The following is a 16934-nucleotide window of genomic DNA, read 5'->3' on the forward strand; positions in this document are numbered from 1 at the left end:
GTAGTCCAGTCACCGCAGCCTAGGTCAGATTCGATTTTTTGAAAGGTCTTGGATAATTGGATTACTTCTATCCTGGATATATAGCCAGCCCAGCGGAGTCACTTTCACGTGAGACAATAGAAAAAACACTTTAAAATGGGTTTATCGTTGTTTCTTTCTCCCCACGTACCATCTTCATCGCATCTGGTCATAGTCCATATATCCTCAAATAGTTACTCAATGTAAGATAATATTGTAATTTAAGAAAACAAATTTCTTCCTGTTCTTCCAAAAAAATGCCGAATTTAAAAGACAGTGTCACTTGGTTTCGCATTGTCAATCTCGATATATTATATAAGAAAACGAATCAAATCCATACTAGGGCACGCCAAACCAGATTTTAGAAATTTGCTACTGTGACATTGTGAAGAACTTTTAAAATCGCCTAAAACTTGAACAAACTATTATCACTACACCTAAGGAGACATAAGTTCATATGACGGGCAAAAATATGCAAAATGTTTCGTTTTAATTTGACTTGTAAATGTATCAAAACCATACTACACGAATATCATGTCACATCACCGACTTCACTCCTGATTTACCTTTTTTTATTTTCTGTAAATTTGCACGTTTTTAATCTTCTCTTTATTTGTTTAGCTCGATTTATATATTTAAATGGACGAGGCTTTTGCTGAAAAAGTTAAATATTGTGGAGTTATATACAATATCAGATTGCTTGGTAATATTACTTGAAATGATGTCTTCAAGCACAATATTGGTAAAATAATTTGAAATATACCCATTGTAATTTTAATTAATCCCATTATCAACAACTTTCTCAACAGGTGGTGGTGTTTTTAAATTATAAAATAACTATTTTAAATTTTTACAAGTATTTAGTTTACTATTTACGTAGAAACTTTAAACAAGCCGCTAATTTTTATTTAGTATGGACAGTTGTTCGAAGTTGAGTATTCTGTTTTTATATGTCGATTTTAAAAGTCCGTGTAAAAATCAAATTATTCCTAGGGCATTCAAAAATACACATGAAACCGTTTCAGATTAAATTTCTCAATAATTCTTTGATTATAGATGTTTATACTACCGTACAATTAATTTTATTGATTATCAATCATAATTATTCCTCACCACTATAGTTATACAAGACAGCAGGTACTATCATCGCAACTAGTATTAAACTTACGTCCAGGATGTATCAAAATGGGAGAGGAGTAAATACGCTCTGAATGTATACACACCTTTCGTTGTATTAGTGCCAGAAAACATCCTTCTTTATCTTGCTGCGATAAACCAGCTAATGGAGACGGCACAAGCTCCTCGAAGAGATCACAATCGGGGACCTAACAAAGCAGAGGAGCATTAAAGAGGTAAGTTTGACTAATAATAAACTCCCATAAAACGGGGAAAATTCCCTCTCTTCTAACGATTTATAAATACATAGTAGTTGTAAATATTTTAATTATTGTAAACTATAATAAAAAGATCGTTGATAACTATATCGTTGTGAAAAGTATTGTGATTTAAATTATAAATCTAGCTAACTGCCTGAGTACCTACACTATTTTAGATCTATCAATTCATTAGAAGATAAGACCGATTGATTTTAATATAACAGATTTTTTATTTATTCTTTTAATTATATACTTACAATATTTCTTCAGTGTAGTGACTATATAGCTGCTTTGTTTTGTTTGTGTAATATTACTTTTATGAACTAACTATTTATTGATTTAATTAATATACATAATATTATATGGATATTTTTTTTTCTATCTAGAGAACTAAATATCATTTTATTATTTTAATTTTTTTCCAATTGCGGTGGTGCGACATTTTGAATTTCGTAGAGGGGCGACCGAATCTTTATGGGTGAGCCTGATCAAACGTATGATTCCTATAATTTATTCGAAATCAATAACTGCAATTGTTACAACAATTAGCCAATCCTTGTTATTTAAAATTGCATTTTCCGGTGACATTAACATCGAACAGACAATCATAATACCAGTATAATATGTATATTAAAATTAGTTGTGTGTAATTAAAATAAATTTTATTGGTTTTACCTTGATATCAGCATACTCGGAATCAGGATCCACAGGTGTCAGCATAGAAGAAGTTGCACTCGCCGGATGCGGTATAGGAACTAAGCCTTTTTCAGTGGCTAGTCTATCTTTGGGGATTCTTTCCCCCATTTCCTTTCTTGGACTTTCTCTTGGACTTCTACCATTGGCGATTGGTTCGCACTTTTCTCGCGAACTCCTTCGAGCAATAGCTTCAATCACCGGTATGGCAGGTGTCTCTCCACAGGACATAAATTCAGGAATTTCCGGCACGTTTTCCGTATCTGATATTTCGTCACCTGACACATCAACGGAGTCAGAGCCATCCATCTAATAAGCATTCAGTCAATTTATAATATTGTCAACGATAATTTAATTTATCCATTCGTGTTAACTCTAATGACAATATAAACACGTAGGTATGTATGCAAAGGAAATAGGAAATATATATATTAAAACCATTTTATGTCATCTTATTAATCATTCCTTCATATGCATATGTTTATCGGCTGCGAGTGGCATACATTCTAATCAGTAAATGATATTTAATTAATACTCCAAAAAAGTCTTCAAATACTACTAATAAACCCAGTTAGTATATGACAAGAAAAATGATTTGTCTCTAAATTAAAAGTAACATAGGTACTCTGCTTTTTATATAAATTTATTAATCGCGTAATTAAGTTATTTACTTACCAGTGCTGTATGTATTTTGGCGCATTTGGGAGCCCTAGGAAGAAAATCTCTGGCCCTTTGTTTTCTCTGCGCATGAAGTTCCCTTACGGAACGGTTGGCTTCAGCTATTGCTCGTCTCACCATATCTTCGTTTTCCGCTGCCAATGCGCTATGTGTCTCATATACCACCATTTGAATCTATTGTGATTAAGAGTCGAAATTATTATGATAATCTTATGTTTGATAAGTAGGTTATAACATATCTTACTGCAGTTTATAAAAATATTAAATTATATTAGGATCAGGTAATGAATATATTAATATTATTAAACAAATAAATAACAAAAATTACCTGAGGTTTTGACATGCATAGACGTAGTATCTTTTTCTGTTCTTCTAAAATTTTCATTACTCTATTTTTACCATCTACGCTCACTTCCGATTCCGTCAAAATCTGAGAATAAAGTGTATGAATTATTAATGAAATTTTAGTTTCATAAAACTCACTTTATACCACAACAAACTATTTTTATAGGTACCCTACGCATCTAATTTTTAAATAACATTATATTATACAGACCTCGAGCATTCCAAGATCTCCTCCTCTGCTGACGACCAGATCAATGGGATCCGCCACGGCTGAGTATGAGTTGGGCGGTGCTGCCAGGGCTGCTACCACTCCCGCCCATAGAGTGGCCGCCGCTTCACAGGCGCCCTCAGCAAAAACACGGGTGTTATTGGCACCAATAGCTTTTAAAAATGATTCGTATTCTGCCTTTCTATACATAAAAATAGTCATTCATATAAGAACATCGGTAATCATCTATATTATCCCCTAATATTTTCAACAATCACAATCATAATCACAATTTAAGAACAGTGGCGCGTTATCGGGTATAGATGGTGAAATTAGAACTAAATCTACAAAAGTTTCACTTTATAGTTAACTGTACATCTTATAGACTGACTCATTCATATATTACATATATTTTTCATATCAATTGGTTTAATATTTTTCAGTCATTGTTTACTTTAATTGCTTAAAATACTATATATGAAAAATATTCTTGGAAAACAAAATAAGAAAAGCTAAAAGCGTGAATAAGTGAACTATTATTAGTGCCCTATAAAAGTCTAAGAACTTCATAGTGCCGGCGTCAATTAAGTCTTTGATCGTATTGCTTATCAGTATTTTGTAAAAAAAAAAAAAGTGCATTTCAGTTACAATGCCTAATTGTGCATATTAGTATCTTTTGTATATGCATGGATGTCTACCTTTCGCCAGCTCCAAATACGATCAGTCCACCTGCCTCGACCCCTCTGTCTCTTAGCTGCGAAGCAAGATATGCAGCAGCTTTTGGGGAAGTTCCATGAGTCTGCGCGACATCTCCATGGATTTGAGCATTTCTGAGTGCCTTACACAAAGCTGCAGCTCCTAGGCAAAACTCTCTTTCCTATGTAAATCATTCCATATATTTAGTTACAATGGCTAAATGTTCATAATATTATCTTTAACTATGTGGTTGAATGTTTTATATTACAAACACCTTTGTCAAACTCTTATATTATCTGCAAAGCAGTAAGTTTTGGTTTCTTTTCCATCTTATCCAGTACAGATAATAAAATATGATAAGTAAATTATCCCGTTCATTCAATATTTCACATCCACGGCAAGGTTGTGACAGAATTTCTGCCTCTGAATTCGTGGATCATAGATTCTAATCCCAAATTTGAATAACTTTCATGTATTTGATTCAGATTAAGAAATCAATTATGTGGACAAAAATGGCAGTATTTCTCGTAAAATAGTCTGTATTAATCTTCAAACATCCGTGTGCCTCGACAATTAAACAGGCCATAGATATATACTGGTATCTTTACATCTACCTTCCACATTGTAAATTAAATAATTTATTAGTAAAATAACCTGTAGAACAATAATATTGTCCGCGATTAGAGAACTCCTCGTAAACTCCAACTGTCTGGCCGGCCTCATGGATATAAACTTCGGGCACATTTTGTCAAAACGGAACTGGTCGGGGTCCAAATATCGGGAACTCGTATAACTGAACCCTAGTTCACTCAGTCGCTGAACAAGTTCTGAAATACTCCTATAAACAGTGACATCGATATTTTAACAGATAAAATTAGCAAAGAGTATTTTTAAATCGACACTTTATGTCACCTACTTTTATGACTACCGTTAGTTAATTTTTTCTGCCTATTTTTTTCATCGATGAGAGTTGTGGTAACCAAAAATACACCTTTTTATATGTGTGTGATCGTACACCAGCTTAGATATTTCATAAAAACTTTTTAAAAATTCTGCACGTTTGACCACTGCATGGAAAAATCAAAGAACCTCAATTAAAACAAAAACTATGCTTATCAAAACATCAGAAATCAAAAAACTCGGTACAAATTTTTGTACCGAGTTGATTAATCTGCCTTGGGTGTTGAGTTGTGAGCCCTAAATGATAGAGAACGTAAGGCAATTGATGACTTTTTAAAGATGATCTTAGTGCTGAATGCTTTTGATTCATTGGACAGAGTAGACAATAAAGCAAACAACCATCCAGACACTTGAAATAAATGATCGAATGCAACAATATTTGTTTATGCGTACTACGTATACTTTAAATTTTTATTTTGGAAAAAATAACCTGGAGAGACTGTTGGTTAAGGTAGTCTTGAAATAATGAAAAAAAGAGCGTTTATTTGGTGGAGAATCAAGTAAATAATCTCCATACTGTCTTGAGAAAAGTGGAGAACCGTGAGAGGTGGGGTATCTTGATTAAACAATGAATGGCAGCATTTTGAATTAGAACCTATAGATCGTCATCCATGAAAGACCGATCAAAAAGAGATAATATTATATAATATTTTTTTATGATAGATTACCTTGACTTGAAAACATTGACCCATCCAGTAATAATGTCTCTTTGGAGAGAAGCAGATACTCTTTCGTCTCGCAAATGAGGAGGAAGCAGGTCAGACAGACTAAAAACACCATCGTAATTTTATAGAATACAGGCATTGAGAACATAATAATTTATTAACACATTTCATATTGTCATCTCTTAAACAACAACTAAGTTTATAAGAAATATTCACCACATTTACTTACGTCAGTGCTTTATTCCGTATGCGTATTTTAGCAATTGATGCCGCGATTCGCACCCGATTGTTCCATAGGGTCTCATCAAACTTCCTCAGAAGTGATCCTATTTCTCCAGCGGCCTCCTCCATGGCGTACTGCATCTGACTTCGAGAAACAATAGTCGCAACACTATCCGAAGAGTCTTGGGTACCCGTTGAATTCCTCCTGGAATAGGCTGAAATATCATCTATGTGTCCTTTGAAATCTTTGTTCATTACGCTATTTACATGTCTAATATTCATTTGCGTTACAGAATCTTCTTCTTCTTTTATTTCGTCACACTCGTGCGTTCGTGAAATGTCTGTGGTAATTTCCATTTCTTTTGATGGCTGCTCTGACAGTTCCTTCAGCACGCAGATCTTTGTTTTCAAGTCTGCTAATGGATTCGTCGCAACTTTAGACTGTTCCTCTTCATCTTCAGAAGCAGTATGTGAAGTATGTGTTGATTCCCTTGCTTTTCTTATAGCTTCTTTGGCATCCGACGAAAGTTCTCTTACGGCTCTAACTTTTGACCTAACAACAGAGCTCCTTAATGATCTGCCTTCTTTGGAATCCGCAGAGGAGTCTCTGGAAGCTCTGCTCCATTTTTTAGAGTCGCTCGATGAGTCACGTGATTTTCTTGTTGAATCTTTTGATGATCTTTTTCTTACTCTACCTTTCACAGTATCTCTACTTTGGCGATTGTGACAGTTGAGTGTCGGATCTTTTGAGGGATCTCTTTTCGCCCACCGACGACGTTGCTGGTCAAGAAGTAGTAACCATGATAAACTTTTCCTTAAATTTGCCTATTAAAAAATATCCCATAAAAATCTTTATTATTTTTTTAATATGAATAGTTTTTATAGTTATATTTTTCTAGTTTGAATATTGAGTAGTGACCTAAGCCAACGTAATTTATAAATTATTAGGATGGTATTATATGCAAAACATAACGTTCGTTTATCATGCGACGATATGTCGAGATTTCGCAAAAACCAATCATTTCGTAAAGTATATTTTTATTCCGTTGTGTGAGCCTTAGAAAATAAAATACTACAAAATGAAACCTTGGCCAATAAAGTCAAACTTCTTTCGGCGATAAAGCGTTATCAGATTGCGTATTTATTTAAATTTTCAGATACTTAACCCACTGAGTGTGTTATAGAAAAATGTATGTCGTTAATATTTCAATATTGATGATAGTTTTGTGCTGTTACATAAGAATCAGTTTAGTGAACCGAGTTTCACCTTCAGGCTCTATGACCTATGTTATAGTAGGTACCTATGTATACAACTGAAAATGGTATTCGATTCGATTATAATGTTTGTACAGTTTGAATCACCAAGCCTAAACTACAGGTTATCCTAAGTATTTTTAGGACCTAAGATTGTATAATATATATTGAAAAATAATTCACGGTACTTGATCGTGTTTTAAAAAACAAAAATAAAATATTTATATAATATATATAAAGTATTTTAAAGAGTATTTTTAAGAAAATATTAATTAATATCAAAATGAACGGAAGACTGTTGCTGTTCATAACCAACTAATTTAAATGTAGTCAAAATTATATAATTTATACGAAAATTAGGGTGGAAAACCGGCGAACTGCAAAATGTTAAAAAAATACAAACAATAAAATTTAAAAAAATAAATAAATAATTACTCCATATATCAAAAAAATATCAAGAAAAATCTTCGAATATGTTTTAACAGTAGGAATTATTGACGAGTTTCATATTAGTTAGATTACGATAAGTATTGCTGTGGTATTACTAGAAATAAATGATTAAATGATAATAAACTAAACCTAACCGAAATTGTGAAAATGATACTATTAATAAAATAAATGATCTTAAATGATAATATTTATAAGTACATAAAACGAATACCCTAGCGGCCTAGCCAATCATGCACACTAAACGTTGGTATCAAAAAAATCAATCTAATACATTATAAGATAGTAATAAAATATTTAAAATTATTATCAAAATCTATTATCCATGTAACGAATACGTAATATTATATTTTCCTCGTAAAGACGTATTCTTTGGTATTTATAAAATGTTTTTATTCAATTCATATTGACTTTATGGTTTAAAAAATAGTTTTAATAATATATTTACTTGCTCAAACTAATCGAAAGATCATAAAAATTGTTTCACCATTCAATTTAATTAATAAGTAACTATAAAAAAAACTAGAAAAATCATCTTTAGATCTTTGAAAATGTTATTAGATACTGTTTCATCAAAGGTTTTTTGATACATTATTCTAGAGAATTGTATGCAACTGGTAAAAGAAGGGTTGAATATTAAATAATATTGACTATGTTTTTCCGATTATAAAATTTATATCAACGAAAAATAATCGTGATACGGAGAATGGCTTTTTTTTAAATATTATTTATGATTAGATTAATGTCAAGGGTAAAGAAAAACATTTCGACTTTCGAGTCTATTTTTCGTTGACGTAGGCATCATAAAACAACTGCTGAATTTCCGATTGCATAAGTTTATTGGATTTTCTATATTCCTTCTAATGAATAAAATCTTTATTACGTATTACCATGACATAATAAGTCAAAATATATTATTTATTCATGAGAATAGATAATTTAGGTACTAGGTACCAACTATATGCAATATTTTTTCATCGAACTATATTATATTCGTGATTGTATCTATCGTTTTGATATACTTATATATGTTTTTTTAATTAAACATATCAATTATACAAATATACTATTTCAAATAATGATTTTATTTTACCATTTGGTAACAGAACGAGATCTGTTCAATTAAATATGCGATAACGAGTTAAATTTGTATAATAATCATTATGCATGATGAAAATTTATACATTATTATGAAAAATACATTTCATTTTTATTACCAAAAATTGGGTTTTTCGCAATGCAAAATAATTTATAAAGCCAATTAAGTTCCGCTCCGCAATAATTTGTTACAATTTTGTGCCATCGTGAAAACTAAAATGCTTTGAAAGTCATTAAAAGATAAGATCATTGTAAATCATAACTCCGAAACTTTTATAACAAATTTTACAACTGTGATTTCATTTATTTTGCACCAAATTCCATTAAATTGGCATGATATGTAGATTCACAGCTCTTCAAAATAATAATTTTAAATGGAATGGCCAATCACATTTTTTTATTAGAAATTATTTTTGCGAAGGGTGAGCATATTTTATATTTCCTCTTATAGTCTTTAAATATCTGCCTAAGTAAAGAAGTCATTTCATATAGCCCATACGTATTTATAAAATACGAATATTAATAACGGTAGGTACATTATTTCTGATTCAGTTGTGAATTTGTTATCTCAAAATCTCTACATCCCCAAGGTTTTGTTCGAGGGAATATTTTTTAATTAAGGCTATTTTAACATCCGTAGAAACATAATTCTTTCGATAAATATCATCCTCTTTGTAATAAGAGCAAACGACCATTTAATATAGATCTTAGACTTTCACATTTCGTCGTTATTTTATTCGGTTTTTGGGCTGTCACCGTATATTTTTTCTTCTCCTTTTATCGATGGTTTGAGTTTGTTCTCAATAAAATTTTCTTTTAAGAATAGTCTTCGCAATGAACTGCGGAAACTTGAAATAACGGAAGAATGAGATGATAGAATACATGTTGACAGTCCAAAAACCTAATATAAGATTACCAACGCATCTTCATAATAATATGAACAATTAACTACCATTACAGAACTTCTTCGGGTGGAACATAACGATGTTCTCTTTATCATACTTCTATAAAAATAGTGGGTAACTTTGTTATTCTTGTATTCAGCGACATTATGCCTGTTAATATGTACGTAAACTTTAAATACCTACATTGCCATATTTTATATGAATAGTCATTATTGCTTTATGTGTCTACCAATAATTATAACTATTATAATAGTATATTACTTATTCATATATCTGTGAAAAATTCGGTTGATTGACCTAAATAGTTGATTTAATAAATAAAAATTAGTGAAAATTTGATTTGGTAAAATACTCAAGCAGTTTTGTAAACCCGGAAGTGCTTGGCAGATTTATTCTTAAATGCCTATTTCCTAAAAAGTTTTCTTTGAATTAAAAGCAAAAAAAGCTGACTATTATAAAATAAAATCCCTTCCCATAGCACAAAAATCAATTGAAATGTCGTGACCGTCTTCATACCCGTTAAAAATATATTCAGTATTACCGCGGGGCTTGGTGTCTATGCAAAAATTATGCAGAATACTAATAAAAGTGAATGCGAAACAATTCGAGGCGATCGTAAAAGCTCATTAGGTACTTTTCTTAACGCGATATTTCCACCCGCTTAAAAGACTTCGCCAGGCGAGAGCTTTCACTTGATATTCTTTGAAATATTTACTCCACGGCGCGGCAGCGTCGAAAGCTTTCCCAACTGGCTGTTATGTGCTCAAAAATAACTCACCATCACGAAACTCGTTCATAAAGAAATCTAATATAGTGCTTTAAAATTAGTTGCGCAATATTTCGCATCAAAATGTTTGAGCATTGTTTTATTTGTAGCCACTTAGATTTGTTTATTTCACTTTTAACGTATATTGTATATCAATAAAATCCAATTCCTTTAAAATAGTTATTTGTCATGTTTCTTATCACGCCATTAAAATAAAATGCTACCAGAATTCCATTCGAACAATATCATTCAAGGGATTAATTAGCAGGTTACTCAGTGGCGCACTCAGGGGGGCAAGGAGCCCTGGCACCCCAAAATATAAAAATTATCAGAATGATTTTAAACATTGAAATTGAAAGCCAATAAACTATAAAAAATGATGGCAAAAAAATGATAATTATATTAAATCTACCAATATTAAATCCTGAGTGCGCCACTGAGGGTACCTGTAACATTATTACGTTTTCATTCCAAATTGTTTAGTTATAAATGTAAATAATTACCGATACAGGGTTGTAGCGTCAGGAAAATGAAGTAGTTACTTATTTAGATTAAGAATTCATAATCGAACTGATTATCAATTCACTTACCTCTTCACATATTGTATAAAATCCAGCCTCAGTTAATGCCTCTTCTAAAACACTCTTATCTGAAAAAGAAATACATATTTTTTACAGAAAAAAAAAATAGATAATAATATAAGCGTACTAGTTTTCACAAACGTTAAAAATATAATTCTTACAATAATCAACACTTAAATATTCTTACTTTTTACTTGTCTTAATAATATACTATTTCCTAATTTTTTTATTTATTCCAAGAGCGTTCTTGTCTTGACGACATCTTCATTGTATAGTGAACATATATCTTCAATTATCTTATTCAATTATAATTATCTTCACTACATATTATGTAGTGAAGATAAGCCGGTCTTGGATTATATATAAAAAAAGTGAAGATGACGTGTACCTCATGCAAATAAATGTAAAATAACTAAGAAAAGTAAATGTTTGTTATTTAATACGAGTACATCTTTCCAGCAAGAAAGAAAGATTAAAAAAAATAATATGTTCTTTAAATATGTAGGTACTAATTATCAATATGATTTGGTTAATATATGTCATATTATTTGGCCATTAATTTATTTATACTGATCTATTTCTACTACTGAGGAGGAGCATGATAATTATAGAATATAGATTAAAGACCCTCTTAATTTTGAAATATATCAACAGATTTATTTTAAAATTAGTAGGTATGTTAAGGAAATTTTAAAAGAGGTGTAATAGATGTAATGATGTGAAAGAGATCTATATATGTATCTAAACACATAATAATATATCAACGAAAATCAACCACGCCGAATATTGTGTAACTTCTTACATTTCATTTTTCTCTTATTGATTTTTCTTTCACGTAATTTATAATGAATCGTTTTAAGTGAGAACTTAAGAATTAGTTCAAGGTTTTCTTGCGTTTTGAACTCAGCCTATAAGTAAGTATTACTGTGGTTTCCTGCAGTATTGTAATAAGTTAATAATAGAGTTATTTAATATATTTTTACATATTTCATATAATATTCAAAAATCACTATTGTTTTAATTCTGTATAGTCAAATAAAGTATTATTTTATAAATATCACTTTTTGCTTAAATTTTAAAACATTTACGTTTCTCTTATATTATAAATTTTACTAATATACGTTTTTTTCACATCACCAGTCGGGTGCACAATCTACACCCATAACATCACACTTTCCACCAAACTGTATCTAGTCATCAACCTTGAACCTTTTAGGGTGACTCAGCCGTAATATCTGCAAGCAACCTATCAATATGTGATACAATAATAAATAACCAATTTCCTAATTTAACGATGTTGGACATAAATGTACTGAAAATATCAAAATGTTTAGTCGTTAGTTATATTAGTAAATATGTATAATTATCTCAGCTGCTCAAACTGAGAGTCCTAGAGACGTAACTAGCAACCATTGGTCGCAAAAAAAACTCGATTGTAATTATTGTCAATGCACTGGACGAGCTTCCTGGTTGTAGGTTTCCATCAAATAATATAGCAAGAATTTGAACTGAAGCTACTGTAAGCATTTCATATATTTTTATATGATTGATATGTGGCTTTAAAGAGTAACCACTTTGTGAGGTGGTGTGATTCATACTACAGAGCACATTGTAGAGTCCTGCAACATATAAGTTTACTCCGGAAAATTTCCAGCCATACTCTAGAACCCTGTGTCTTTGATTCCAGTTGTTGTTTTGTCTTTACTATCGCAATATGATTACTTATATTATATATTATTTCAGATTCCAATCATCCCTATGAAAATATTCTTCTCTAATTATGTAATGTAAATGAATATTTTATATACCAGGTGGCTTTCCACCCTGTAGACCTCTCAAGCAAAGCACGCTAGGAATATGGCACCATCCACTTGGCGGTGTTTGGGGAATACTATTTACAACCTGTACGGGTGACATTTGGATAGAGATCGCGCCACACTAGGGTGAGGTAACTGCTAGTTGTAAGTAAGACGCTTCGTGTGGCAACATTGCATGCCAACCTGAGAGTTGGAAATTTAATGCGGATATTAAGCATCGAGAGCACGATATGCCACTTGATTTCAATTGTTTTTCGCTATGTATATATATTTATGTCTTAAGAATAAATGTGAGCTTAGTAATTGATTTTTATCACACGCCTTTCGCTATGTCGTATAACAAAAACTTAAGCTAAACGTACCTACTTAAGCTGAGATGTTGAGGTACCATCGTAAAATGAATGTAAATACAAAACGAAAAATATTATAATTTGCCCAAAATTACTATCTAATTGCAAAGTACAATGGAAAGTTTGCCGAAAACGAAGCTTATAATAATATCATTTTATGTTGGGTATTAATGTTGTCTATGTAATGATAAAATATTGAGAAAAGACACGGCATATTATAGCTATATGTTTCCTAGAGTCTACAGATTGTTCAGGCTTAGCTTTCAAAGATACTCTAAATTCTTAATTTTCGACCATTGCACCGTACCTATATTGGCCATTTATGATATTTTTTCAAGGTTATAGATAATTATAGTCATAAACAATTAAAATATTCAAAAACTGAACTCAGTGCGTCACCAGTATGCAGAATATTTTTGGGAAAGTATCACACAAATAATACGTAAGTATAAAAAGTATATGATGTAACATCGTTGAAATGCTCTGCCCCTCGTGAATCACGGCCATTGATGCGCACGATGTACTCGAGAGCACCGATTGGCATGCAGAGCAGTGATCCTTCATCCCTGCACGCGAACCCCGTCCATAACCCACAACATACAAGTTCACATATTTATTGCCAGCCGCTATCATGCCGTGCGGGTAACATGGCATTCTATCAATCGCTGAACCAGATCAGGCGATAAGCCAGTAGAATAGATATCAAGTCCTGACACCTCGTGAGCAGAGCACATTTACACTGAATGGAAAATGATAACTCATAATCATTCGAGCAGTACACAATAAACTTTGTTTTGTAGTATTTTATGTTTTTAACCTTATGAGATACATTTACTGATCACTGTAACAACACCGCTCTTTAAACCGTAAAGTAATGGTTTTTAATCCGAATCCGTATTTTATTTGAGAGCCCTTTAAAATAATAACCAACTTTTGTCTTTTATTTTGGAAATTGTATTTTATTTTTGTCGATTCGGAGAATACATCCATCACTTTTGATTGGCTAGAATAACCGTTAGAGGATTAGAGTCCAAACTGGAAAAAAAATCTCTAAGAAAGTGGTAGCTGGACGTAAAAGATGGAAAGCAAAATGATTTGTGAAAAGTGTATGAAAAAACACAAATTGCGAGTGTGAATTTGAAGAACATAAAATAGAGAAAAAAAGCTGTTTTTTAATACGAAGAAAACCCATAAATTGTCTTAACCTATGGGGTTTACTTATATGCAAAAAAATACGGTGAGTATGGTAATTTTTCGTGAATTTTTATGTGTGATAAATTTGAATGCGTCAATATGTAAGTCTTTCTTAAATATAATAAATTATATTTGACTTGAATTGATCTTTAATAAATGTTGTATTATTATAGTTTGACTTAAGGCTATACCTCAGTTGAGGCATGGTCTAAAAAGATCGTGGCTAGGCGATGCGCGGATTGTGCAAATGACGCGTGCCGAACGAAATGTAATTTGTCATATAAATCTAACATGCGTCCATTTAATGTTCTGTTTATTGTTCTATTAGTAATAATAATAATATATTCATTGACATGTTTTATTTTTCAAGTAAATGGGTAACGTTTTTTAGTCATCTTTACACGATTTAAGAATTAATACCCCCGTCGCCATTACGAAACAAATTGACGTGTTCACACCTCGACGATCGCTCTCCGATTGTCAGTGAGTCCGAAATTTCGTCGCACCTATAGTTGAAAATTATTTGCCGTTTCACTGAAGTATCGTCTTAATATTATTTGTACAGTGGAAAAATATTCCAACAATTGACATCGAATAGATGAGTCACATTTCACAAAAAAATGCACTTAGAAAGCCAGAAAGCAAATCAATAGCTGGTCAACCTCTTGCAAGACGTGTAAATAACGTGAAAGACTTTGGAGTTCATGCGCATGCATGGAGGCAAATACAAGAGCAGGCAAATTTCTACATAATGCTGAAAAGAATCAGTACTTCATTATGCTGTATTGTGTGTAATGTATCCCGAACGAGTAGCTGAATATTTGTTTATGAAGCCGTGGATGGAAGGTTCAAATCTCGCTTCAGGAAAATCCCTATTTTTTTTCAATTTGGAGGTTGATCCAAAACAATCAAATTGTACCGTATTCTTATGTAAAAAAAAATATTAGTGTCTAGTGTTTGTAGAGGGGTAAAAGTCAGGCCAAAACATTAAGATTATAATATATTATTATTGTCACCTCAATAATACGACAACTAGATAACTCTGGGTTTGTGAACTTTGATTTCGGTAATTGTGGGGAAAATTTAATTTAAACTTAACCTTATTAACATAAATCTAGGCTATAATTATTATTTAAAGTAACAATAGAAAGTTGCGTTTGTCTCATTGGGAACAATTAAATAATGTTAAATTGTATGAAAAAATATTGTAGATATATCATTTTATTTATTTAATGCATTTTAGGTTTTAAAGTTATCTAATACTTTGAAAAATAAAATGAATACAATACCCATTAACTTCTGACTTACCAAGTTTGATAATTTTATAGATAAGAAAATTTAGGACCATATTCAATAGCTATCTCAAAAACAGTGAAAATCAACTTATCTAATTATTGTAGTATGTTGATGTGACGATATACAGGTTACTATTAAAATAAATACCAATATTTTATACACATGCCATCATGGAATGTAATCATAATATGTCAGGAATAAAATGGTAATAAATTTTAATATACAACATAATAATGTTTTTTCACACATACCTAAATAGGTACCTACATTATGTATTCGGTGATGTGAAAATTGCTCCTAACGCATTCTTTTCGGAAAAATGTCACTCGTAGAATACACACGCAGACCTTAACATTTGTGTTACGAAAATTATTATATTTTCCAAATATGAATAAAAAAAACTGACAGAAACAGGGAACTCAGAAATAATTCTGTTCTGTGGACAGAAAGCATGCTGTTCCGGGCTTAAACATTCACATAAGGCTATATTCCGCTGTAGGTACCTACCGTATTCACAAGCAGAATTTATTATATTTATATAATAAATATAGATTCAAGATAATTAATTACCATTATTTACATTTTTAGTTTAATTAATACGAGTAGGTACGTAAATATAATATCACATAATAAGAATTCAAACCCAATCTTTACATGTTTATTAAATATTTCGTTTTCAGATAATATGTAATCATTGCAATTGATTTTATCGACTTTCAAAATTAAATTCCGAGTGGATGGCACCATTTGTTGTAAATGTCCTCGAGAAGTACATTTTTGCCTACTGTGATTGGTACCTATACAAAAACGTATGCAACACGTTGTGTGCTACACGCCATATTAGATGTATGAGGTCAAATTTGTGCCATATAAAACAGAAAGTATCTAAAAATGCCAAATAATACTATGTAGCTACTTGAAAGTTGTTTTTACTTTATTTTAAATATATTTCTTAACATTACATACGTGAAAGTTGCAAGTGAAACTACAAACCTACTAATTTTTAATTATTCTATCTGACTTATATGATATATTAAATTATGCCGTAGGATGAAATCATTATATTATAAAAGACAAAAAATTTTTTTTAAATATATAAATAATATAATTGTGTAACAATAATAATTGTGATGTCGTTTCTTCTAACTAGTTACTAAGATTAATGATCAAGTCATAATTTTCTCGAAACAAACTTCAATGCTACCGCCCTCAAAAGGTCAGTGTGTATTAATGTAATATATGACTATAAAAATGTCATTATACAATCAACTGAACACAATTTAATAACGAACGCATGACAAATAATCATTTTAAATGAAGAATGTATTAAACCTAATTACATACTTATCGTAGCCGCCTGTTCAA

General features: G+C 31.2%; 1 protein-coding gene across 1 annotated transcript in view; it reads right to left on the minus strand.

Annotated features, from left to right (window-relative positions):
* Window positions 1–16934, minus strand: part of LOC147064005 (uncharacterized) — a 64879-nt gene that overhangs the window by 23796 nt on the left and 24149 nt on the right. The window contains exons 3-12 of the mRNA XM_085959133.1: window positions 10922–10980; window positions 5869–6686; window positions 5643–5741; window positions 4669–4852; window positions 4017–4195; window positions 3322–3520; window positions 3094–3195; window positions 2763–2939; window positions 2070–2396; window positions 1242–1343 (exon numbers count right to left, since the gene is read on the minus strand). Of these exons, the coding sequence (XP_085815259.1) occupies window positions 1242–1343; window positions 2070–2396; window positions 2763–2939; window positions 3094–3195; window positions 3322–3520; window positions 4017–4195; window positions 4669–4852; window positions 5643–5741; window positions 5869–6686; window positions 10922–10980 (2246 nt within the window). The remainder of the gene's footprint in view (window positions 1–1241; window positions 1344–2069; window positions 2397–2762; window positions 2940–3093; window positions 3196–3321; window positions 3521–4016; window positions 4196–4668; window positions 4853–5642; window positions 5742–5868; window positions 6687–10921; window positions 10981–16934) is intronic.

Source organism: Rhyacophila brunnea, unplaced genomic scaffold (assembly GCF_057557595.1).
Source record: "Rhyacophila brunnea isolate RB1 unplaced genomic scaffold, BYU_Rbru_1.0 scaffold_8, whole genome shotgun sequence".
NCBI lineage: Eukaryota > Metazoa > Arthropoda > Insecta > Trichoptera > Rhyacophilidae > Rhyacophila > Rhyacophila brunnea.